This window comes from Schistocerca americana, chromosome 6 (genome assembly GCF_021461395.2).
Source record: "Schistocerca americana isolate TAMUIC-IGC-003095 chromosome 6, iqSchAmer2.1, whole genome shotgun sequence".
Taxonomy (NCBI): domain Eukaryota; kingdom Metazoa; phylum Arthropoda; class Insecta; order Orthoptera; family Acrididae; genus Schistocerca; species Schistocerca americana.
The window spans coordinates 487,357,118-487,384,708 of NC_060124.1; the positions used below are offsets into that span (position 1 = coordinate 487,357,118).

Consider the following 27,591-nt stretch of genomic DNA (forward strand, 5'->3'; position numbering starts at 1 on the left):
ACGAAATAAAAAATTATCCAATTTCCTGAGTACTGAACAGTTGCGCACCTACGATCCGGTCGCAACGTGCCTCGAATAAGGAACTTCAGTCCCACGCACCTAGCTTCGAAGTATTACACACCTTCCTCCACCTCCCCTCCCCCCACCCCCACTACCACCACTACTATCGAGGACATCATCACAAGCAACAAAGGCGGTGCATGTGGCAGGTTGCGCGTGGTCTGAGTGCCAAGAGAAAGTGGCAGTTTCATTCACACTCCTGTCTAACGCCACTTCCTTAAAATAGACTTGTCCAGAACGAAAACCGATTTCTGCAAATGGACCACCAGGTCACAGTTGCACTGTACGCGCGCAGTCGCACGTGGAGAGCCACGTTCAAGGGCCCAAAGAGTTGCACGGGACTCGCGATCCGCTTCCTACCTACCACTGGTCTAGTGTAACATGAAAACTTACACGGCTGGAAATGTCACGACTGATAAAATGTTCAGGGCTATTACGCCGTGGACGACTGGATTTGACCTTAAACCCCGAAGTGTCGTCCCCATCCGTGGAGGCCATTTTCAAGGAGGATCGTAGCTTTTTTGAATGTCTTATGCACACTCTCCCTCGCTACTGACTACAGCAAAATTACATTTCTGCGCATGGCTTGACGTCACATGTCTTGAATACACGAGCACAACTGGCCGTTAACGACTGCCTTCGTCCGCTGTTGCTTTGTCCCACGGTGGAAGACTGGTACACTTCTTCTTCAGCACCGGAATCCAACTGCCATTCAGTTTCACGTCGTCCTCCTTCCTGTTGAAATTCCTGGTGTGTTTTACAATCTGGTTGGCGTCCCTGTATAGCCTTTCATGGTATCCGCTTGTGGCTGCCAGAACTAGAGTTCTACCAGAATGAATGTGATGGTCTCCTGGCTGTAAAGCATGTTCCGCAACGGCTGATTTGTCAATCTCCCCTCTTCTGCAATTGCCCTTGTGCTCTTCTAGCCGTCCTTTGACAGTTCTTTTTGTAGTACATAAGTACACCTCAGCGCAATTACATGGAATCCCATAAATGCCAGCTTTTTCCAGCGGTTGGCGAACATCCTTGGCCGATTTTAGGTGATCTTGTATCTTCCGTGTGGGTGTGTGGATTACCGCGCCGGCCGAAGTGGCCGCGCGGTTAAAGGCGCTGCAGTCTGGAACCGCAAGACCGCTACGGTCGCAGGTTCGAATCCTGCCTCGGGCATGGATGTTTGTGATGTCCTTAGGTTAGTTAGGTTTAACTAGTTCTAAGTTCTAGGGGACTAATGACCTCAGCAGTTGAGTCCCATAGTGCTCAGAGCCATTTGAACCATTTTTTTGTGGATTACCGCGATGTTCCGCTTTTGCAGGATTTTTCCCTATGCTGTCAGTCAGGTCCTCAATGAATGGCAGGAAAACTTTCGATTTCACTGACGTTTGAGCATCGCTCAAATTTCTACGCGGTGGTCTTTCCTCTCTGTTCACCTCTGTGAACGAGTAACCAATATTGAGCAACGCGTTTGTGAGATGTTTTAATTCTGCGTCAAGCAGCTCTGGTTTGCAGATTTTCCTTGCTCTATCTGCCAACTATTTTAGGACGCCTCGCTTTTGTTGTGGGCGGTGGTTCGAGTCCCGGTGCAGGTAACGGTCTGAGTGCGTGGGCTTTTGGTAAACCGTGTGGCCCAAGCTAATGTCTTCTTCCTCGAAAACTAGCGCATCAAGAAAATTTAATCTTCCGCCTGCCTCTTCCTCCTTGGTAATCTGAATCTTCGGATTGATCCCGTTCAGATGTTTATGAAAACGATCCTGTTCTTCCCTGCCATGTAGCCACAAAACAACCGAATCATCCACATAACGGAACTAAATATTCAGTTTCTTGTTCGCAGTTTCCAGTGCCTGCTACTCGAATACTTCCATAAGAAAGTTCGCTATAGCTGGCCTTAAAGGGCTCGCCGTGGCAACACCATCCGTCTGTTCATAGAACTCTTCGTTCCATTTGAAATAAACGGTTGTGAGACAATATTTAAACAGTTCTGAAACATCGGGAGGAATAATCCGATTCATCTGTTGTAACAATTCATTGAATGGAACTACTGTGAATAGCGACACGACATCAGAACTAATTCCACCGGCTGGACCACTATGCCATTTAATTTACTTACAAAATATGCCGAAATCTTGATATGCGAATCCGATTCCCCTTGAAAATGTCCTCCGCAGATGAGGACTAAACGTCAGACTTTAGGATGAAATCCATTCGACCACGGCATAACAGCTCGGATCATTTTATTAATTGTGTCACTGGTCTAGTGGTACGTTTTCCTCTGATCTGCACACGTGCTTTCCCTGTAGTAGCCAATGCCTTTTAAGAGCAATAAGATGTTTGTTGGCGATACCAAGCAATGCCAAGAATGCTGGTTGACATATATGAACATCCTGTTTACCTATCTGCGCCTTACATACATAGAAAGAAATTATGACATGCCGTTTCATTTGGACTTCTTCTTGGTCTTCTTCGCATCACAGGATTTACACTGATTAGTCCAGTCAGGTAGGTTTTGTCATAGGAAGCAGTTTCATAGAATTCTTTCGTCAATCTGTTGCTTTCTATAAATGGAACATTCTGAAGACATGATCGTAAGCACTTAAAATCATGTCCTGTGACGTGACTCATGGCCCGTAATGTTTGTCAAGAATCAGAAATACGCCCCAGCGCTTTTCTTTTCCTTGTACTTGTATCTGCACAGGACTGGATTGTTCATTTTCATTCCCTGACATTGCTGATGCTTTCGTTTCACTTAAGAAACAACCTAATGGACATTCTCGGTAACAGTAACACATGAATGTTTCTGCTAGACCTACCGAGAAATACCGCTTTTCCAGCATGCTTTGAATGTGGCACAATTTCATATCGGTATTCGTTTTATTACTAATCAATGTCACAGTTCGAAATTCGTTTACAATACGTGGGTGGTAAGTATTGTTGAAAAGCCAGTAACATGAGTAACATGAAGCTACAGCATTTTTAAGATGAAACATAAAAGGAGAAGAGAAAAGCTCTAAATGTAAGTGAAAAATGGATCTTGTCTGTTCTTCCTCAGCAGCAAGTGGTGTACAAAGGCAATACTTTAGCAAAGATTTTTGAGCAGCTTGATCATTTTTATAAAAAACAAACTTTGCCACGTTACAGTACTTCTGTTCCTCTATAAGACGACGTTATGAACCTAATTTTCAATTTTGATGGACCTTGATCGTTACAGACATGAACATAAGTGTGCAGAATAACATAACGCATAAATGCAGCTAACATAGCGGGCCGGCTTCAAACCAACGTACAGCGTAAGTCTGTAGCACCATGTTCCCATATTTGCATCTCCGTGGGTGTAATAGTCTCTGTCCTAAAAGGAAGTAGTATAATTCTGCCGTTGACGTACACTCGAAATACCCTCCACTATCGGTGGACAACACCGGTAATCCCTCGACATTACGCCGGTAACTACCTGCAACCGTCTTCGACATCAGAAAAATTCCCCGGCAATTGCCTTGTACTGCAGCGACATTGTAGCAGTGTTAATGGCAACACCATTGTAGCCAAATATTGTTGTAAAATATGGCAGTGTAAAGGCACTTTAACAAGACGCTGGGATGGGCAGCTTGTAGCTTTTAAAGGACTTGCTCTGTTGCACTGGAAGAGACTTGTCCCAGAACAAAAGCCTTTCGTAAAAATAATCGGATAGGAAAGGGTTGCTTCTGATGGAAGTAGCACAAAATGTACTTCGTTTATGTACGGAGCAGAGACAGTGTTTAGTGGGTTGATGAATAGCTTCCTCACTGATTCATGCGTGACGTAGGGAAGCATTATGGGGGTAGGTAGAAACACATGTAACACGTTGCAAAATACGGCTGCCACTAACAGAGGAAGACAAAAATTGTACCATCAGTTACGGTGGAAGCTGCTGCGCTTAACAGGAGGGGCTGTGAGTTAACACTTTAAATTGCCTGGCCAGAAAAGTGGAGCAGACGCAAGACGAGATGGAAACAAAATGAAACTTCACAGGGATAGAGGGTGTGTGAAGTAATTTAACAATATTTACAATAAAGAGTAAAATTACAAAAAACTTGGCAGTATGAGATCACTTAACCGTATGAAGTTTCTAGTATTACTCCAACTGCAGTTCTGGCTAAAATACTTCTCATTACAAGACATTCATAGTAGTATGAGAGTGATGTAGTTTTTGCACTGGAATACTTAACTTTGAACCGTCGACACTGTTGGTCCAGATTGTCCCACTCGTCAAAGGCGATTCAGCGTAAATCCCTCAGAGTGGTTGGTGGATCACGTTCGGTGTAAATCCCTCAGAGTGGTTGGTGGATCACGTTCCCCATAAACAACGCTTTTCAATCTGTCCCAAGCATGTTCGATAGGGTTCATGTCTGGAGAACATGCTGGCCACTCTGTCGAGCGATGTCGTTATCCTGAAGGAAGTCATTCACAAGATGTGCATGATGGAGGCGCGAATTGTCGTCCATGCCTCGCCAGTATGCTGCCGATATGGTCGCACTATTGGTCGGAGGATGGCATTCACGTATCGTCCAGCCGTTACGGCTCCTTCCATGACCACCAGCGGCGTACGTCGGCCTCACATAATGCCACCCCAAAACCGCAGGGCATCTTCACCGTGCTGCACTCACTGGACAGTGTGTCTAAGGCGTTCAGCCTGACTGGGTTGCCTTCAAACATGTCTCTGACGATTGTCTGGTTGAAACTATACGCATCCCTCATCGGTGAAGGGAACATGATGCCAATCCTGAGCGGGGGCACTACGAATGTAGTGCCGGACAATACGTTGAGAATGTGGGTTACGCTGGAGGCGTGCCAGAGATAAATCCCTGCATTCGGACTATCCTCTGTGTCCTCGGTGGCTCAGATGGATAGAGCGTCTGCCATATAAACAGGAGATCCTGGGTTCGAGTCCCGGTCGGGGCACACATTTTCATCTGTCGCCGTTGACGTATGTCAGCGCCTGTAAGCAGCTAAGTGTGTTCATTTCATTGTAATTTATTCTAACGAGTTGCATGGTCATGTCCAAATGAACAGATACCATCTTAGTATATACAAAAGCTAAACATTAATTTTCCTTGGTTTTCAGAATTATATGTTCTTCATTATAATTAACAATTACGGTCCTCACAGAAATATTTGCTTTACGTTACAAATCTGCAAACAGAAAAAAATTACAAATGTTGGTTGGGAGGTCGCAGCATGTTGTCTTGGATCGAGACTGAACCACAGGGAAGTGTGTTGATACCCTTGCTGTGTATGTTGTACACAATGTGATCAAAAGCATAAGGACACCTGACTCAAAATGACTTATAAGCTCGTGACGGCCTCCATCGGTAATGCTGGAATTCAGTATGGTGTTGGCCCACCCTTAGCCTTGATGACAGCATCCACTCTCGCAGGCATACCTTCAATCAGGTGCTGGAAGGTTTCATGTGGAATGGCAGCCCATTCTTCAAGGAGTGCTGCACTGAGGAGAGGTATCGATGTCGGTTGGTGAGGCCTGGCACGAAGTCGGCTTTCCAAAACAACCCAAAGGTGTGCTATAGGATTCAGGTTAGGACGCAGTGCAGGCCTGTCCATTACATTGATGTTATTGTCGTGTAACCACTCCGCCACAGGCCGTGCATTATGAACAGGTGCTCGATCGTGTTGAAAGATGCAATCGCCATCCCCGAATTACTCTTCAACAGTGGGAAGCAAACCTTATTGTAGGGCTGTGCTGTAATAGTGCCACGCAAAACAACAAGGGGTGCAAGTCCCCTCCATGAAAAATACGACCACACCGTAACACCACCGCCTCCGAAGTTTACTGTTGGCACTACGCACGCTGGCAGATGACGTTCATCGGACATTCGCTATACCCACACCCTGCCATCGGATCGCCACATTGTGTTCCACACAAGGTTTCACCATTGTTCAATCGTACAATGTTTACACTCCTTACATCAACCGAGGCGTCATTTGCTATTTACCGGCGTGATGTGTGGCTTATGAGCAGCCGCTCAACCATGACATCCAAGTTTTCTCACCCCTTGCCTAACTGTCATAGGCTTGCAGTAGATCCTAATGCAGTTTGGAATTCTTGTGTGAAGGTCTGCATTGATGTCTGCCTATTACACATTACAACTCATTTCAACTGTCGGCGGTCTCTGTCAATCAACAGACGAGGTCGGCCTGTACGCTTTTGTGCTGTAAGTGTCCCTTCACGTTTCCACTTCCCTATCAAGTCGGAAACAGTGGACCTAGGGATGTTTAGTAACGTGGAAATATCGCGTACAGACGTACGACACGTATCACCTGATCACGTTCGAAGTCCGTGAGTTCCGCTGATATGGAGTCGCTGAGGTCGCTGATATGGAGTACCTGGCAGTAGGTGGCAGCACAATGCACGTAATATTAAAAACATATTAATCATAGTCTCAGACTTCTGAAAGATAAACAGTAATCTACAGGGTGTTACAAAAAGGTACGGCCAAAGTTTCAGGAAACATTCCTCACACACAAATAAAGAGAATATGTTATGTGGACATGTGTCCGGTAACGCTTAATTTCCATGTTAGAGCTCATTTTAGTTTCGTCAGTATGTACTGTACTTCCTCGATTCACCGCCAGTTGACCCAATTGAAGGAAGGTAATGTTGACTTCGGTGCTTGTGTTGACATGCGACACATTGCTCTACAGTACTAGCATCAAGCACATCAATACGTAGCATCAACAGGTTAGTGTTCATCACGAACGTAGTTTTGCAGTCAGTGCAATGTTTACAAATGCGGAGTTGGCTGATGCCCATTTGGTGTATGGATTAGCACGGGGCAATAGCCGTGGCGCAGTACGTTTGTATCGAGACAGATTTCCAGAACGAAGATGTCCGGACAGGAAGACGTTCGAAGCAATTGATCGGCGTCTTAGGGAGCACGGAACATTCCAGCCTATGACTCGCGACTGGTGAAGACCTAGAACGACGAGGACACCTGCAATGGATGAGGCAATTCTTCGTGCAGTTGACAATAACCCTAATGTCAGCGTCAGAGAAGTTGCTGCTGTAGAAGGTAACGTTGACCACGTCACTGTATGGAGAGTGCTACGGGAGAACCAGTTGTTTCCGTACCATGTACAGCGTGTGCAGGCACTATCAGTAGCTGATTGGCCTCCACGAGTACACTTCTGCGAATGGTTCATCCAACAATGTGTTAATCCTCATTTCAGTGCAAATGTTCTCTTTACAGACGAGGCTTCATTCCAACGTGATCAAATTGTAAATTTTCACAATCAACATGTGTGGGCTGACGAGAATCCGCACGCAATTGTGCAATCACGTCATCAACACAGATTGTCTGTGAACGTTTGGGCAGGCATTGTTGGTGATGTCTTGATTGGGCCCCATGTTCTTCCACCTATGCTCAATGGAGCACGTCATCATGATTTCATACGGGATACTCTACCTGTGCTGCTAGAACATGTGCCTTTACAAGTACGACACAACATGTGGTTCATGCACGATGGAGCTCCTGCACATTTCTGTCGAAGTGTTCGTACGCTTCTCAACAACAGATTCGGTGACCGATGGATTGGTAGAGGCGGACCAATTAATTCCATGGCCTCCACACTCTCCTGACCTCAACCCTCTCGACTTTCATGTATGGGGGCATTTGAAAGCTCCTGTCTACGCAACCCCGGTACCAAATGTAGAGACTCTTCGTGCTCGTATTGTGGACGGCTGTGATACACTACGCCTTTCTCCAGGGTATGCATCAGCGCATCAGAGATTCCATGCGACGGAGGGTGGATGCATGTATCCTCGCTAACGGAGGACATTTTGAACATTTCCTGTAACAGAGTGTTTGAAGCCACGCTGGTACGCTCTGTTGCTGTGTGTTTCCATTCCATGATTAATGTGATTTGAAGAGAAGTAATAAAATGAGCTCTAACGTGGAAAGTAAGCGTTTCCATACACGTGTCCACATAACATATTTTCTTTCTTTGTGTGTGAGGAATGTTTCCTGAAAGTTTGGCCGTACCTTTTTGTAACACCCTGTATATTCCTTTCCTCGCCGATTCCACAGAGAACATTCTCCTTCGTTACCTTACCTTTTCCCGTCGTTGCATTGCAGTCCCGCTCCTTCTCCGTCTTTTGGGCGAGGACACCTTAAAAAAATGTTCAAATGTGTGTGAAATCTTATGGGACTTAACTGATAAGGTCATCAGTCCCTAAGCTTACACACTACTTAACCTAAATTATCCTAAAGACAAACTCACACACCCATGCCCGAGGGAGGACTCGAACCTCCGCCAGGACCAGCCGCACAGTCCATGATTGCAGCCCCTTAGAGAGGACAGACACCTTCCTGGATGCGTTTTCCACCATGCACTATAAGTGTCGCTTTCTGCGCCGACGATGACCATGGACTTCTCTGCACCTGATATCCAGCACGGCAGCCAGTCTGTTGTAATGGGCCGCCATGTACCCTGTTGGTTGTAGCCCCCTGATAACACAGCAATTGCTTTGCTGATGCCTGCGCCGTTCACTCCCCACGGATGCCAAGGAGTAGATGCCTATCTCTCTGGGGCGTCGGGACTCCTCGCAATGGCAATCCTGCCAGGTGACCCTTGCTGAGCCTGGGTGGCGCCCGTGGGGAGAGCCCTTGATCGGAGTGGAAGGCATCAGGGCAGATGACATGCAATGAAGTGTGGTACGTCATCTCTTGCTGGTGGCAACCCACCAGCAGTCACTAAGCGTTCCAGGGCTCAATTAAATGCGCAGAACTATGATTCCAAATCGTTTCCCTCCCTGGCCACACCATGGACGGACTGCGTGGCTAAGGATGGCAGTGAAGCTTACTCACCCCAGTACCTCCCCTGTATGAGAATTGATGGGGACTCATTCATGTCAACAAAGGCTCAGTTTTTTTGTGGAGCATTTGGAGTACAAGTTTAGGGAGGTGAGGGCTTGTCCAAAATGCGCTCTGGGTCAGTCTAAATAAAAACAGCATCTTCTGTCCAGTCATGGGCATTACTCGCCTGTGACAAGCTGGGGGATGTTTCTCTTTCCATCACGCCCCATAAGAGCTCAAATACGATCCAGGGTATTATATTCCATAGGTTCTATTACAGTCTGATGACGAGCTGCTAGCCAATTTAGTGCGGCGAGATGTTCACTTCGTTTGGCGTGTCCATCCAGGTCCGAGGGATAATCAGGTTGTCACTGATGCCTTCATGTTGGCCTTCGAGGATACACATTACCCGAGAAGGTCAAGGTGATAGTCTACCGCTGTGATGTCAAGCAATATATCCCTCCCCAAATGCAGTGCTTTAAGTGCTGGAAATTCAGTCATATGTCTTCCTGCTGTACTTCCAGCGCCATCTGTCGAGATTGTGCATCTACTTCACATCCCAGTACTGCATGTTCCCCGCCCCCCATCTGTGTCAACTGTGGCGAGCATTCTACAGAAAGAATGGAAGATAATGGAATACAAGACCCTGGACCATCTGACCTACACTGAAGCTAGGTGAAAATATGAGAGGCTCCATCCTGTGAATATGACATCAACATACACCGACACTACGACAAAGGTTCTACCATCTTCCGTGTCACCGTATACAGTTGGCTCTCAGAGCTGTCAGACTCCGCCTGCCCCCTTGATGATGGGGGCCACTTCCCTCCCTGTTGCTCCTGCACCACCTACTTCAGAGCAACACCCCCCATCCCCAACCATTGCGTACATCAGTCCCCACTTCTCAGTCAGAGAAGCGTAAGTTTTCTTTGGCTCCTCTCGCTAGGAAGGGGTTCCTTGGGTCATTCCCTTCCCAGGTTTGGACCAGTGGAAAAGTGAATACCCACCAGTGGCTGAAGCAACTACATGTCCTCCTCAGTCCCTGAGACTGACGCAGTGAAGCCCTCCCAGCCAGAAACACCAAAGGAACAGCGAGAGAAACCAAAAAAGAAGAAGTCACCCAAGAATCCAGACCACCGCTCCCTACAAGCTCTGCATCTGAGGATGTGGTGGAGATTCTGGCGTCCGCTGAGGACCTAGATCTCATCAGACCCTCAGACACAATGGATGTCGATCGCACAGATACTCAATCGGTGGCAGTAGGTGACCCTGAGGTGTAACTTGCCTCCTTGAGCGCTTCATGCCTTCCCAGCCTAACAATGACGTCGTCCTCCAGTGGAAATTCGGCGGTTTTTTCCACCACCTGATGAACTACGGCAATTGTTATGCTTGACGCCAGCTTTCTACATTGCCCTCCAGGAAACCTGGTTCCTGGGAATGCGAATCCCTACAGTCTGCAGCTATAGGGGGTTTTACAAGAACTGTAGCGAATACGATAGGGTGTCAGGTGGCGTTTGCGTCTATGTCCTGAACTCGGTGTGTAGTGAACCTGCACCCATTCAAACTCCACTTGAAGCTGTTGCTGTCAGGATAAGGACGACGCAGGAAATAACTGTCTGGAACTTATATCTTCCTCCAGATGGTGCTGTACCCCTGAACATCCTGGCTGTCCTGGTTGATCAACTCCCTATACCTTTCCTACTTCTGGGAGATTTTAACGCCCATAACCCCTTGTGGGGTAGTACCTTGCTTACTGGCTGAGGCAGAGGAGTAGAAAATTTACTGTCCCAATTCGACCTCTGCTTCTTAAATACTGGGCCGCCACAATTTTCAGTGTGGCTCATGGTAGTTACTCGGCCATTGATTTATCAATTTGCAGCCCATGACTCCTGCCATGTATCCACTGGAGAACACATGACGACCTGTGTGGTAGTGACCACTTCCTCATCTTCCTGTAACTCCCCCACCGTCGTGCACATGGACGCCTACCCAGATGGGGTTTAGACGAGGCAGACTGGGAAGCCTTCACCTCTGCTGTCACCGTTGAATCTCCCCTACATTGTGCCATCTTGACTTTCATTTATGGGGGCGTTTGAAAGCTCTTGTCTACGCAACCCCGGTACCAAATGTAGAGACTCTTCGTGCTCGTATTGTGGACGGCTGTGATACAATATGCCATTCTCCAGGGCTGCATCAGCGCATCAGGGATTCCATGCGATGGAGGGTGGATGCATGTATCCTCGCTAACGGAGGACATTTTGAACATTTCCTGTAACAAAGTGTTTGAAGTCACGCTGGTACGTTCTGTTGCTGTGTGTTTCCATTCCATGATTAATGTGATTTGAAGAGAAGTAATAAAATGAGCTCTAACGTGGAAAGTAAGCGTTTCCGGACACATGTCCACATAACATATTTTCTTTCTTTATGTGTGAGGAATGTTTCCTGAAAGTTTGGCTGTACCTTTTTGTAACACCCTGTATAATGAAGTATTGCTTGAAAATGCTGCTCAGATATTCGGCCAGATCTTGGTAAGATTTCAGAGTGTAAAAGCCGTGCACTTCACAAAATGAAAAAAAGTAGTATGTTACGACTACATTATCAACGACTCACAGCTGGAATCGGTCAACTCATACATGTGTCTGGGTGTAATACTTTATAGGAATATGAAATTATCACATAGGTTCGGTCGTATATCAAGCAGATGGCAGACTTCGGGTTTATAGGTGGAATATTATGGAAATGCTATCAGTCTACAAAGAAGATTGCTTACAGATCACTTGTGGATCCCATCTTGGAATACTGCTGATGTGTGGGACGTGTACCAAATAATACTAATAGGGGATGTTGAACGTATACAGAGACAGACAGCACGTATGCTCACAAGTTGGTCTGACTCGGCGGAGAGTGTTACAGAGACGCTGAGGAAACTGAGATGACAGACACTTGAAGACAGGCGCAAACTATCCCGAGAAAGCCTACTTACAAAATTTCAGGAAATGGCGTTAAATGATGGCTCTAGGAATATGCTACAAGTCTCCTATGTATTGCGCGCGTGAGGATCGTGAGGAAAAGGTTAGATGAAGCCCACCGCGCACAGAGGCATTAAACTATCATTCTTTTCGTGGTCCGTACTTGAATGGAACCCGAAGAAGCCCTAGTAACTGGTGCAACGGGAAGTACCCTCTGCCATGGATTTCACAGTGGTCTGCAGAATACCCGTGTGTATATATGTCAATGTAGCAACATTTTTCGGCACTTTTCTTACGGTTGAATCATTCCTCTGTTTTGCACGGCGACAACATCATTCACTTTAACAAAAGTAAGATCTTTTTTCCATGGTACCCGTGGCGTAAAACTTTTCTAACCCACAGTGCGTTATCTTTTTGTTCGAGCAATAAGGTTCCATTTTGTCGGACACTCAGAATTCCATCCATTTTGTAACCAATGTACGAGTAAACTTGAAACACTCCATTCTTCCATTGTCTTGGACACTTACGAGGGAAACTCCCCGATTGCAACCCCTTTAGATTTAAAGGTAACAGGGCCCAGTACACAGCCCGTCAAAAACTGAACACAATTTCTGCCGTGTCAGGTTATGCGGACATAATGTCATATGACTCCCACCTTATCACTGCCACTTTAACGAACGCAATTGAACGTGTATTGGCTTCTGTCTCGGGTTCTTCGGCCGACGTTCATCTAATGATTTTTCTGACGTTTCGCCAGCACGAGTGGCTGCCATTGTCAAAGCTTCACCCTCCATTGCCGGTGGTGAACTGGAGCCGAGCTCGCGGGCGAAACGTCAGAAATATCATTAGATGAACGTCGGCCGAAGAACCCGAGACAGAAGCCAATAGGCAGTTTGTCAACAAGTGGCCACGAAAGCCTTAACAATTTTGCAATTGAACGTATTTGGCCGCAAGTAAAATAATATGTTGTCCGCGAGAATGGAAAGCCTTACTGTGTGTGAAGTAGAGAAAATAACTATTCACGTTCTGGAAAATGTCTCCGAAAAGCACTGGAGGACTGTTGTGACGGCATGCAAATTGAGTACTTGACGAAGCGTGGAATAATGAAGATCTTCTCGAAGGTAGTGTTACGGAACTTATTATTGCTTCAAACTGCTCATCCGCTTTGGAAAGTCCCAGTGACTCTGAAATGAGTAGTAACTACGCTAATATGGAAAACGCAATTGCCTGCAGCTAGCAATAGGTGGAGGAAAATACACAAAAAATTTTCCTTACTTTTAAAATTATGTTTTGTTTCTACATGCTGTGGCTCTACAGCCTATAACCAGTTACCAATTGCCAGCCACGTTTCCTGATTATCTGGTAACGCTCCAGCTCGTGTGGGCAGTGTGAGTACAGTTTCTTATACATATACATCGACGTATTCACTCCGCAAGCCTACGTACGGTGCGTGGCGGAGGGTACCTAGTACCAGTACAAGTCATTTCCTCTTCTGTTCCACTCGCAAATAAAGAGATAGAAAAACGACTGTCTCCGTAGTAGGCTTTGTGGTCCTTACGCGAAATGTGCGTTCGTGGCAGTAGGCTCATTCTTCAGTCGGCTTCAAATGCCGGTTCTCTAAATTTCCGTAACACTACCTCTTCCGTCCAGGTATCCTCATCTGAAATCAAGAAGCATCTCCGTAATACTTCCGAGCTGATCGAACCTAATGGTAACGAATCCGGCGGCACGCCTCTGAACTACTTCGATGTCCTCCTCTAATCCGACCTGGATGGGATCCCAAACGTTGAAGCAGCACTCAAGGATGGGTCGTACTAGTGTTCTATACTCCATCTCCTTTGTAGATGAGCTACACTTTCTCAAAATTCTCAAAATAAAACGAAGTCGACCATTCGCCAACCGTACTAGCAAACTCACGTGTTCGTTCGATTTTATATCGCTTTGCAATGTTAGGCCTGGATATTTGACAGACGTGACTATGTCAAGAAGCACAACACTAATGCTGTATTAGAACGTTATGGGAATAGAAGAGGTCTATTGAAACCAACGGAAGCGAGAAATTACAGTAAGCTTTTGTCGCTGACACGGAACTACTTCTATCTTGAATTTCTTCGTGGAAGTAAGCTTCAATAGTTTTGCCTCAGGTTCTTGATCGCCATTTTTTCGGATGCAGTGCAAATCACAAGATTGTGGTTAGGTTAGATCATGGATTTAAATTCAAGGCTACAAAACGCATCGTCTGCCGTAGTTCATTCACTGGTCACTTGAAATCAGCTGCCGACAAGTAGCGCGCGTTCGCATCATACGTCACGTCGGCCACTGCCAACAGCACCTGTGAAGTTACCCTCTATGCTTGTGTGTCGCCTATACTCGAGTGGCAGCCAATGAGCAGCAAGTGACAGATGTCAACCAACAAGCAGTTTTAATGAGAGTGTACTTAATATTATTATCATGTTCTGTCTAGCACCGATGGGAAATTCAGTTAATGTTATACTCCCTTCCTTCCCTTTCTGCCTTTGCCCCGCTCCAACGCGGGGTCGGCCGTGTTACTTGCGGATTTGGCAATGTTAGTGTCAAGAGTGCGAACGTGTTCAGACGTCTGCGAGTCGTGTAACTGAGGCGGGACGTGGGGACAAGCCCAGTATTCACCTAGCGGGATGTGGAAAACCTCCTAAAAGCCACATCCAGGCTGGCCGGCAGACCGGCCCTCGTCGTTAATCCGCCGGGCGGATACGGTCCGGGCCCAGTGTGCCTACCCAAGTCCAGGAAGCAGCGCATTAGCACTCTCGGCTACCCTGGTGGGTTAATGTTATACTACTAAAATCTAAAATATTTGCTATGTCTTCTGAAGCACCCTGTATATCCTCCCTGCTCTATCACAGAATTTACATTATTTTCTACTGTATATTTCACAATATTTAATAGTGCGTCCAGAATCACCTCATAATGGAAGAGATCTATTGGAACCAAAGTCAATACTTATTTTTCAATGGCGATCACACCGTAAGTTTGGTCCCTTTCCCCCCACCCCTCCTCTTTAAACCAACCAACCAACCACACCATAAGAAGGAGAAATACGCAGAGGTGATGGGACACCACGAAATATCATGTTGGACTTTCTTTTCCCGGCATAGAGCAGCAGCTCAACGTGACTTGTATTCAACAAGTCGTTGTGAGTCCCCTGCAGAAATGTTGGGCCATGTTGTCTCCACAGCCGCCCATAATTGCGAAAGTGTTGCCGGTGGGGAATTTTGTGTGCGAACTGACCTCTCGATTATGGGTCATAAATGTTCGATGGGATTCACGTCGGGCGATCTGGGTGGTCAGATCAGTGGCTCGAATTGTCCAGGATCTTTTTCAAATCAATTGCGAATAACTGTGGTCTGGTGACATGGCGCATTGTCATCCATGACAATTCCATTGTTTTTTGGCAGCGTGAATCTCATGAACAGTTACAAATAGTCTCCAAATACCCGAACATAACCATTTCCAATCAATGATCGGAACAGTTGGACCAAAGCGCCTAGTCCATTCCATGTAAACATAGCCCACAGGACTATGGAGACACCATCAACTTGCACTGTTTCTTGTTGACGATTTGGGTCCATGGCTTTGTGGGGTCTGCACCATACTCGAAACCTGTCATTAGCTCATACTGACTGAAACCAGAACTCGTCTGACAAGGTCACTGTTTTCCAGTCGTCTAGGGCCCAACCGATATGACCACCAGCCCAGAAGAGGCGCTGCAGGCAATGTCGTCAGCAAAGACACTCAAGTGGGTCGTTTGATACCATAGCCCATTAAACCCAAATTTCGCCGTGCTGTCGTACCATACGTTCATCGCATGTTCCACATTGATTTCTGCGGTTATTTCACGCAATGTTGCTTGTCTGTTAGCATTGACTACCCTACGTAAACGGCGCTGCTCTCGGTCGTTAAGTGAAGGCCGTCGGCCGCTGGGTTGGGCACAGTGAGAGGTATTGTCTGAAATTTGGTATTCTCCACTTACTGTTGGATCTCGGAATACGGAATTCCCTAACGATTTCCGAAGTGTAAAGTCCCTTGTATCTAGCTCCAAGTACCATTCCTCTTTCAAAATCTGATAATTCCATTCGTGCGGCCATATTCACGCCGGACACCTTTTCATACGGCTCCCCTGAGTACAAATGACAGCTACTCCGATGCACTGCCCCTTTACGAGGGTCACTCCAAAAGAAATGCGCACTATTATTTTTAAACCCATCTTTTATTCTACGTGTTTGAAAGTTTTTCAGTGTGTACATACATCGTTTAGGAACAATATTTTCATTTCTCCACAAAATTTCCATCCCTCTCAACTGCCTTACGCCATCTTGGAACCAGCGCCTGTATACCCGCACGGTAAAATTCTGGACCAACCTGTTGGAGCTACTGTTTGGCAGCGTGCACAAGGGAGTCATCATCTTCAAACCTTGTTCCACGAAGAGAGTCTTTCAGTCTCCCAAAGAGATGATAGTCACATGGAGCCAGTTCAGGACTGTAAGGCGGGTGTTTCAGTGTTGTCCATCCGAGTTTTGTGATCGCTTTCATGGTTTTTTGACTGACATGTGGCCGTGCAATATCGTGCAACAACAAAACATACTGCTTTTGCCGATTTGGTCGAACACGACTCAGTCGAGCTTGAAGTTTCTTCAGTGTCGTCACATATGCATCAGAATTTATGGTGGTTCCACTTGGCATGATGTCCTTACGCAAGAGTCCTTCGGAATCGAAAAACACCGTAGCCATGAAGTTTCCAGCAGAAGGTGTGGTTTTGAATATTTTTTTCTTGAGTGAATTTGTATGATGTTACTCCATTGATTGCCTCTTACTCTCTAGTGAAAAATGATGGAGCCATGTTTCATTACCTGTCACAATTCTTCCAAGAAATTCATCTCCAGCATTCTCGTACTGTTCCAAAAGTTCGCTGCATACCGTTTTTCTTGTTTCTTTTTGAGCCACTGTCAACGTCCTGGGAACCCACCTGGAACAAAATTTTTTAACGCCAACACTTTCTGTATTTTGCAAACACTTCCTTCCCCTATCCCAACGTAGTGTGACAATTCGTTCACTGTGATGCGTCTGTCAGCAGTCGCCAAATCGTTAACTCTCTGCACATTCTCTGGAGTGTGTGCAGTACGAAGACTGTCGCTGCGAGGACAATCCTCAATATTACCGTGCCCGCTTTCATCACGTAACCTGTTTGCCCACCGACTAACTGTACTGCGATCGACAGCAGAATCTCCATACACCTTTTTCAACCTCTTGTGGATGTTTTCCACTGTCTCGTTTTCAGAGCACAGGAATTCTGTGACAGCACGTTGCTTGTGACGAACGTCAAGTGTAGCAGCCATCTTGAAGACATGCTGTGACGGCGCCACTCACGGGAACAGGTTGAACTAAGTTTGAAAACAAGCGGGAAGGATGTATCTACTCACTGTAAAACGTTCACACATGCCGAATGAAAACTGTATTTTTACAAAAATAGTGTGCATTTCTTTTGGAGTGACCCTCGCATACGTCGAGTACGCTATAGTGCTGCCAGATGTATATGTGCATATCGCTAACCCATGACTTCTGTCACTTGTAGATAACTCTATTCCGGAGCACAGGATGTCCTAGTAGATGAACTATGCAGTAATATATCTTTCAAGCTTGTACCCTTCCGTCTGGTAGTTTCAGAAAAAAGTCTCTTTACGGTAAACTCTTCATCTTGGTCTTTTCTTCTCTCGGCCTGTGCTGCCGTACTGGGTGGGGAAAACTGGTAACTAAAGAAACGCATCAGATTCTCCAGTTCGCCGAGTAGTGTGGTTCTATGCACGAGAATACGTGTTTACATTTATAATAGGTCTCCTTTTTGAAACAAGCTACTGAGGATAAAAAACATATTAAATGTTTTATTAAAATATAGCGTTAAATTACAGAATAGTAAGTCAGATCCATGTTTGACACTGTCTTCTGCCGCAGATTATGGGTGTCTTGGCGGGAATGATATGGGCTGTGGACCCCCTGCTCAGTGAGCCGCCTCCGCTAAACGGGACGTCTCCGGATCCTGCACTGCCGCTACCAGTTTGGTTGCCTTTCGACGGGAACGCACCAGACACCTACAGCCTAACGTTCGCGCTGGAGGCCGTCGTCTTCGCCTGGGTCGTGTTCTCTGCGATGTGCGTCGACGTGCTCTACATCACGCTCATTATCAACGTCGCTGCGGAGCTTCACGTCCTCAATGACAACGTTGAAATAACGGGGAACGGAGCTGATGTGGTCGGACATTCTAACAGAAAGATTGGTGAGGTTCACCACGTTGGCGCGTCTCGTGCCGGAGCGACACACGATGGTTCGGCGGTCATCCCAAATTTCCCTTCAGCACAATTCGCTGCAGTGAAACTTTTGACACCTGCTTACACTCCAGGGTACTTCGAAGTGTACAGAAGTGAAGGCAACGATACGTATCGACTGCTTGTCAAGAACATTCAGCATCACCAACTCATTATCAAGTAAGTAAACGTACTACGTGTCTTAAAGAACAATATTCAAGTAATTGTGTTCTAGGTCTGATGGGAGTCAAGAATGTCAGTTATAAACCAGTAACCCCTTTTATCCCGGTCTCTAAAGAATTGCACTCTTATATACACTCCTGGAAATTGAAATAAGAACACCGTGAATTCATTGTCCCAGGAAGGGGAAACTTTATTGACACATTCCTGGGGTCAGATACATCACATGATCACACTGACAGAACCACAGGCACATAGACACAGGCAACAGAGCATGCACAATGTCGGCACTAGTACAGTGTATATCCACCTTTCGCAGCAATGCAGGCTGCTATTCTCCCATGGAGACGATCGTAGAGATGCTGCATGTAGTCCTGTGGAACGGCTTGCCATGCCATTTCCACCTGGCGCCTCAGTTGGACCAGCGTTCGTGCTGGACGTGCAGACCGCGTGAGACGACGCTTCATCCAGTCCCAAACATGCTCAATGGGGGACAGATCCGGAGATCTTGCTGGCCAGGGTAGTTGACTTACACCTTCTAGAGCACGTTGGGTGGCACGGGATACATGCGGACGTGCATTGTCCTGTTGGAACAGCAAGTTCCCTTGCCGGTCTAGGAATGGTAGAACGATGGGTTCGATGACGGTTTGGATGTACCGTGCACTATTCAGTGTCCCCTCGACGATCACCAGTGGTGTACGGCCAGTGTAGGAGATCGCTCCCCACACCATGATGCCGGGTGTTGGCCCTGTGTGCATCGGTCGTATGCAGTCCTGATTGTGGCGCTCACCTGCACGGCGCCAAACACGCATACGACCATCATTGGCACCAAGGCAGAAGCGACTCTCATCGCTGAAGACGACACGTCTCCATTCGTCCCTCCATTCACGCCTGTCGCGACACCACTGGAGGCGGGCTGCACGATGTTGGGGCGTGAGCGGAAGACGGCCTAACGGTGTGCGGGACCGTAGCCCAGCTTCATGGAGATGGTTGCGAATGGTCCTCGCCGATACCCCAGGAGCAACAGTGTCCCTAATTTGCTGGGAAGTGGCGGTGCGGTCCCCTACGGCACTGCGTAGGATCCTACAGTCTTGGCGTGCATCCGTGCGTCGCTGCGGTCCGGTCCCAGGTCGACGGGCACGTTCACCTTCCGCCGACCACTGGCGACAACATCGATGTACTGTGGAGACCTCACGCCCACGTGTTGAGCAATTCGGCGGTACGTCCACCCGGCCTCCCGCATGCCCACTATACGCCCTCGCTCAAAGTCCGTCAACTGCACATACGGTTCACGTCCACGCTGTCGCGGCATGCTACCAGTGTTAAAGACTGCGATGGAGCTCCGTATGCCACGGCAAACTGGATGACTCTGACGGCGGCGGTGCACAAATGCTGCGCAGCTAGCGCCATTCGCGGTTCCTGGTGTGTCCGCTGTGCCGTGCGTGTGATCATTGCTTGTACAGCTCTCTCGCAGTGTCCGGAGAAAGTATGGTAGATCTGACACACCGGTGTCAATGTGTTCTCTTTTTCCATTTCCAGGAGTGTATAATACAGTTTCAAACGTCTGTTTACACTACTGGCCATTAAAATTGCTACACCACGAAGATGACGTGCTACAGACGCGAAATTTAACCGACAGGAAGAAGATGCCATGACATGCAAATGATTAGCTTTTCAGAGCATTAACACAAGGTTGGCGCCGATGGCGACACCTACAACGTGTCACATGAGGAAAGTTTCCAACCAATTTCTCACACACAAACAGCAGCTGACCGGCGTTACCTGATGAAATGTTGTAGTGATGCCTCGTGTAAGGAGGAGAAATGCGTACCATCACTTTCCGACTTTGATAAAGCCTATCGCGATTGCGGTTTATCGTATCGCTACATTGCTGCTCGCGTTGGTCGAGATCCAATAACTGTAAGCAGAGTATGGAACCGGTGGGTTCAGGAGGGTAATAAGGAACGCCGTGCTGGATCCCAACGGCCTCGTATCACTAGCAGTCGAGATAACAGGCATCTTATCCGCATGGCTCTAACGGATCGTGCAGCCACGTCTCGATCCCTGAGACAACAGATGGGGACGTTTGCAAGACAACAACCATCAGCACGAACAGTTCGACGACGTTTGTAGCAGCATGGACTATCAGCTCGGAGACCATGGCTGCGGTTACCCTTGACGCTGCATCACAGACAGGAGCGCCTGCGATGGTGTACTCGACGACGAACCTGGGTGCACGAATGGCAAAACGTCATTTTTTCGGATGAATCCAGGTTCTGAAACAGCATCATGATGGTCGCATCCGTGTTTGGCGACATCGCGGTGAACGCACATTGGAAGCGTGTATTCGTCATCGCCACACTGGCGTATCACCCGGCGTGATGGTATGGGGTGCCATTGGTTACACGTCTCGGTCACCTCTTGTTCGCATTGACGGCACTTTGAACAGTGGACGTTGCAGGTGCTGTACGGCCCTTTCTGGATACAGAAAATGTTCGACTGCTACCCTGGCCAGCACATTCTCCAGATCACTCACCAATTGAAAACGTCTGGTCAATGGTGGCCGAGCAACTGGCTCGTCACAATACGCCAGTCACCACTCTTGATGAACTGTGGTATCGTGTTGAAGCTGCATGGGCAGCTGTACCTGTACACGCCATCCAAGCTCTGTTTGTCTCAATGCCCACTGGTATCAAGGCCATTATTACGGCTAGAGGTGGTTGTTCTGGGTACTGATTTCTCAGGATCTATGCACCCAAATTGCGTGAAAATGTAATCACATGTTAGTTCTAGTATAATATATTTGTCCAATGAATATCCGTTTATCATCAGCATTTCTTCTTGGTGCAGCAATTTTAATGGCCAGTAGTGTATTTTACAAGTGTTTTCCTTTCATTTTTTTGGGCTGTAGGCTAGGAACAGTTCAGAAAAAGTTTGAAATTGTGTGATGTGTTTCGGAAGTCGCTAAATGCTCTCCTCCTCAAATACTGGACGAATATAATTTGGGTAATTTGCGCGCCATGAGTCAGCTGCCTCTTGACATAGACGCATTCCTAATACTAGACTTACTGTGTTAAACTTTTAACGTAAGACTAATCCTTAATGATTAGGCCATGACAGCATTTCAAATATTTAAATTTGGTCAATAATTACATGAAATACTAAAAGCAAAATTTTTGTTGCCCCCTGGAAGTAATTACCCAGGTAACCTACAACTGGAAAAGGTGACCGGGTTACCGTTTTAGTCGTTCAGCGGTGTGGATATCGGACCAATTTTCTCGTAATTAATTGACCGATTAATTATCTGTATCGAAAAAAACCAGTTTGGTTTCCTTTGGGCTGATTCCACGGCTTCCTCATCGACTCGAAACGTTCTGTGTTGGCAACAGTTGGTGAAAGTGGACTCCCTAAGCTACTCTATCCACCTGCTCGAAGTAACTATCATCGAAAAGCAGCTATGTCGACCTCAAGAGAAGCCTAAAACTGTTGGTAGTATCTAGATCAAATCGCTGGCGAATAAGTTCCAAGAATTTTGTAGAAGACTGGTGAAGAGTAATGAATCTATCGAGATTTAAGTAGGGGAACAGTTGAACAATCGTGACAGAGGCTATGTCCTCAGTAGGGCCAAGGAACCAGCATTTAGTCTGCTTAAGGGGAGTGAGCCGTGCGTGGCTCGTGTTCGTGCCACATCTCATTTGACATCCTGTTTTACTGTACTACCACCTCGTTATGTTAATTTTAATTACTTGTGTCACTGAGTTGCCGCCTTGCCTGCCTGGCGCTTATTGATATAAGCTCTGGCGTATTATCTTTGCCGACTGCTATTACTTCCCGGTTGTCGTGTGTTCGAGTTAGTTCGTATCTGGCAGTCAGCTGCAACGCGCCAGCAGTAGAGTTCGGGCTGGCAGTGTTTGAGTAGGTACGCGGCACAAGTTCAGTCGGGGCGCGGCAGCAGTGAGGTCCGGACCGCCATGACTCTCTCGACGGTTGCCGACACACGTGATTTAAGTGGGGACGACTTTGGTTGATCGTCGGTCGGTCGTCTTCCCGGACGATATGTATCTGGCCGGCAATGGTTGATGGATTGGCTGTGTGTGCCGACTCGTGATTCATCCCTGTTATTGTACAGTCACTGCCGTTAGCATTGTCTAATTCTTCGTGCAGGTGTTCATGAAACTGTGTGTAGTTTGTGTGATTTTGACTGACAAGTTTTTTTAATGTTGTCGGCGTACTGGTTGTGAGCAGTCGGTCGGTTGGTGTGGATCAGCCCGGAAATCTCGCGTGGCGCAGTGGGCCGGGCCTGCTGGCGGTCTCTACGCAGTGCCAGAGTGTGGGGCAACTGTTCTGATTGCTACGAGGCTCGTGGCTCACCAACCTGGGACATCAAAGTTGATTGGTGATTTAATTACCGAAGCCGGTCTGTTCACATTGTACCGCTGGTTTTCATGGTTGGCTACTGGGGGTATTCCCATGAGCAACAGCGAGTGTTCGAGTTGGCGAAAGTTTGGCGACCATCTGGTGGAGTTTAACTGTATTTTGGTTATTTGAAGTCCAAGTGCACCAGTGGAATTTTCTGCCTTGTGGCCTTTAGCGTTCCGGTTACCTGCCCTGGCCGCTGACGTAAAATTCAGGCGGTGTCCTTTCCTCAAGGTGTTGTCGCTGTCCAACACGTGCATGTAGTTTTGACAGCTTATGCATACTTGGTTGTGGGCGGCTACGCCTTTTACGTTTTGACATTGGAGTTCCTTATGTACTGGTCGGGTGGAAAGCAAGTCGTCTTGTCGTTGGGTCCGTTGACTGTCTCTTGTTTGGGTTGCCGGCGGATCGGATATAATTGGGCCGACTACCTGTCTCCCCTAAGAAAAGGTTAATATTTCAAGTGCAGTCCGACCCCCGGAAACTTCAGAACGCCTCTGGCTGTATTACCTTTTCTTATTGATGTTTGATTGTGTATTTTAATGGCTCATAACCGATAATTTGAATTTGTGTGCTTTGAGTTGGATTTTAAATAATGGGCCTTCAGCCGTTTTAAAAATGAAAGTTCGTTACTTGCCAAGTCTTGCATTGTTTGGGCCTTCAGCCTCATTTAAAATATTTTTGGATAAAGCTTTGGGCCTTATGCCTTTTGAAAATTTATTGTAGTTGTGTTTCTGAATCATGGCCCTTCAGCATTCTTAAAATTAAAATTCCTTACTTGCTAAGTCTTAGATTGTTTGGGGCATCAACCTCATTTAAAAAAAAAAATTTTAAGTGTAAAGACTTGGGCCTTCTGCCTTGTAAAAATTTATTGTAGTTGTGTTTTGAATCATGGGCCTTCAGCCGCTTTAAAGGTAAAATTCCTTATTGTTAAGTCTTAGATTGTCTGGGCCTTCAGCCTCCTTTTTTAAAATTATTTAAGGATAAAGCTTTGGACCTTCTGCCTTTGAAAATTTATTGTAGTTGTGTTTTTAAATCATGGGCCGTCATCCGTTTTAAAAATTAAAGAGGCTGTGCCTCAGTCGATAGTTAAGCTCGGAAATTTGCGCTGTAATTTTTGGAAAAATAAACACAATTATATGTGTTCAAGTGTAACTGACAGCCGCTCATTTTTGTCCCCTTTCCACAATTCCTACTACCTGTTCTGTCCTGCGGATTTAACCAGGCGTTTCAAAGAGGAACGAGGTATCCCAGAATGAACTGACGTCGGGGGAGACGGGGAGTAGGGGTGGCAGGTGGATCAAGGAGGAAATATAAGCCCCATGCCGACTCCTCTGCAGTGAATTCATCAGCAAATCTGATGATAGCAAAATGGTTGCTTGCCAAAATATTGTGCCCATTAGGTCCTGACATCTGGCCGTTCATCTGTGACCTGTTTTGTCATGAATTACGCTGGGAGAAGTTGAAAAATAACAGAATTGCATTGCTACACCCTGTTCTGGAATAACCCAATTTATCGGTAGTATCCGACAGGAAAATAGCCACTACAAGGATAGAAATCAGGTTTGCTTGAAAAACACGCTGTAACGGTCGTGAGCGTTTGTTACCTTTGAGATTGGACATGGTGCGATGATGTTAGTCAAGAATGCCTTATAGACGACAAAGACGCCATTATCAACACCTCACTGAGTTTGAACAACGTCATGTAATGCTGGATTTTTCTTCCGTAATATTGCAGGAAGATTCGACAGGAATGTAGCCACTGTACATGTTTGCTGGCAGCAGTGGCCACGAGAATGTAGAGTGGAAGAAGACCAAGCTCCAGGCGGACAGATGACACTACCGAGATGGAAGACCCAGACGCCCTGTAGCGTGCATTCAACTGTCCCCAAACTACCGCGAGAGCTCATTAGAGGGCAAGGCGGAGGACTGTTGTGTTTTCTGATGAAAGCAGGTTCTGCCTCACTGCCAGCGACGGCTGTGTGTTGGTAAGATGGAGGCCTGCAACGAACGTGTCTGCGCGCTAGACATACCGGACCTACACCTGGAGTTATGGTCAGGGGTGCGATTTCGTATGACAGCAGGAGAACTCCCGTGGCTATCCCAGGTACCGTGACTGCGAATTCGTGCGTCATATTCGTGACTCGACCTGCTGTGCTGCCATTCATGAACCGCATTCTGAGGAGTGTTTCCCAACAGCTCGGCCACATCCATCTGTTGTAGTCCCATATGCTCTTCAGAGTGTCTCTTGTACTGCTCGATCACGAGATCTGTTTCCAATCCAGCACGGGCGACAACTCCAGCGTCATCCACAAGTACCATTAAACGTCCTCGTATTGACCGACGAAGTGCAACAGGCACGGTACTCCGTCCCGCAAACTGACATCCACCACCTGTGCAACAGAATGGCATGTTTGTATTCAACATTCCTGTGGTTATACGGTTATTAATGAACTAGCATTTCAATTTACAGCAGTTTAAAAATAAAATGTGTGTGAATTCCTAAGGGACCAAATTGCTGAGGTCATCGGTCCCTAGACTTACACACAACTTAAACTAACTTAGCTAAGAACAACACACACACGCATGCCCGAGGGAGGAGTCGAACCTCCGACGGGAAAGGCCGCACAGTCTGTGACATTGCGCCTCAAACTGGCGTGGTTACAACAGTTTATCTCGTGCCTGCGTGAATCTATGTTCTTGCAATGTTAATCAAATATACAGGGTGGCGCAGGGAAACGGGAAATTTCGAAATAACGTCATTTCCATGAATAAATTCATAAAACTAGTAATTTATTAACGAAAGTGAACGTATTCAGTATGCCATTATTCAGTATGTCTTTACAATCAAAATGTCCAAAAGCGTCTCTTTACTTTTTAAAGATGACATCGGAAAGATGTGCTCCCATTCGGCGTTCACACTCTAACAGCCTGTTACGAAAACTCTGGAATGCGCGGTGTAGCAAATCTTGGCGAATGGCAGTGATTTCGTTTTCAATGTTCTCCTTCAGTTCATGGATCGTTGCAGGACGTGTACGGTACACCTTGCCTTTAAGATATCCCCACAGGAAGAAGTCGCACACACTAAGATCAGGGGATCTCGCAGGCCATGCAATGTCACCGTTACGTGAAATAATGCGTCTTCCAAACAATTGACGAACTGCTGCCATCGATTGTCGAGCAGTGTGTGACGTGGGTCCGTCCTGCTGAAACCACATGTTTTCGACGTTAAGATTAAGCTCCTACAGTCTCGGTGTAAAGAATGTTTGAAGCATTTCAACATATCGAACGGATGTTACTGTCACTGCACTACCATCCTCACGTTCAAAAAAATAAGGGCCGATAACACCATGACATGATACAGCACACCATATTGTGACCTTGGCGCTATGTAGTGGTCGCTGGTGAAACTCACAAGGTTTGTCCTGTGCCCAATAACGAAAATTCTGTTTGTTCACGAATCCGTTCAGGTGGAAATGGGCTTCGTCTGATATCCATAAGTTACCAAGGAAATTCGCGTCCTCGATGATTTTAGCCAATATCTGGCTACTAAACTCCATACGTGACGCTGGGTCTCGTTCATGTAAGTGTTGCACAATCTACAACTTATAGGGATGGAAGTCTAATTCGTGCAGTATTCTTTGTAAGCTTCGTCGCTTAATCCCTAGCGAAGATGCATGCTGTCGAACGGAGCGGCGAGGACTTCTCTCGATTGCAGCTCTAGCAGCTGCAATGTTCTCTGGGGTACGTACCGTTGGAATGCCACCTGGAAATTTCTTTTTCAAGGCAGATCCTGTTTCTACAAAATTACGCACCCACGTTGTAATCGCATGCGCAGATGACGTCAAAGCTGGTAATGCTGTCGAAATGTTCTCTGCGCGGCAGTCGCACTATCACCATTTTTGTAAAACGCTCTCACAGCTACTGCACGTTCCGCACCAGTCCAATTCTCCATGATTACTAAATGGCAATGCGTTCACATCAATTGTGCAAAGTTTCGAACATCTGCCGGCGCTACAGTGCTGCCAACTGTAACGTTCAAAATTTCCCGTTCCCCTGCGCCACCCTGTATTATGTAGACAAGTGTATTTCCGAAATTTCATTACTGTACATTAATTATTTTTTGGTATTGCGATTTTTTTCCGTCAGTGTACTACAGAAATTTTGATGCCGAAGTTCTGGCCATAACTGTTGCACTGCATCAATTTCCAGAAAGTAATGGTACACAGTCACTCAACAGCAGGAATTCAAGCGATATCTTCATATGAAAGTACAAAAAGTCAGCCATCTTTAAACTTATAACTACTATAAACTCATTACGTTGCAAAAACAGACATAATGCCTAATAGGATAGCAGCAATCAGTGAATTTTACAATGTTAGTTATAATCCGTCTTGATTGCAAAATTTTTATTCATATGACCGGTTTCGGTTCATCTAGAACCATCTTCAGATCTGATATTTCGGTTACAGGAGTGAGGCAGCATGTGAAAATTGCTGGATAAGGACGGGGTACTCCTGTAACCGAAATATCAGATCTGAAGATGGTTCTAGATGAACCGAAAACGGTCATATGAATAAAAATTTTGCAATCAAGACGGATTATAACTAACATTGTAAAACTCATTACGTCCTACACCATCATCCTACTCATGAAAAACATAATTAATTAAATATTTGGCAAAATCTTTGATAATATCTTAGACTGTCGAATGAAAATAAGAAATGTGAAGGTTTCGTAGATAAAAGAAAAGTTATTCCAAATATCAACGAAACGAGAGAGTGAGAACACTAT

At 46.4% G+C, this 27,591-nt stretch overlaps 1 protein-coding gene across 1 annotated transcript in view; it reads left to right on the forward strand.

The window, feature by feature from the left end:
- The window catches only part of LOC124620239 (putative odorant receptor 85d), a 110,123-nt gene that overhangs the window by 44,997 nt on the left and 37,535 nt on the right, over window positions 1-27,591 (forward strand). The window contains exons 3-4 of the mRNA XM_047146907.1: window positions 17,852-18,173; window positions 18,297-18,381. Coding sequence (XP_047002863.1) covers window positions 17,852-18,173; window positions 18,297-18,381 — 407 coding nt within the window. The remainder of the gene's footprint in view (window positions 1-17,851; window positions 18,174-18,296; window positions 18,382-27,591) is intronic.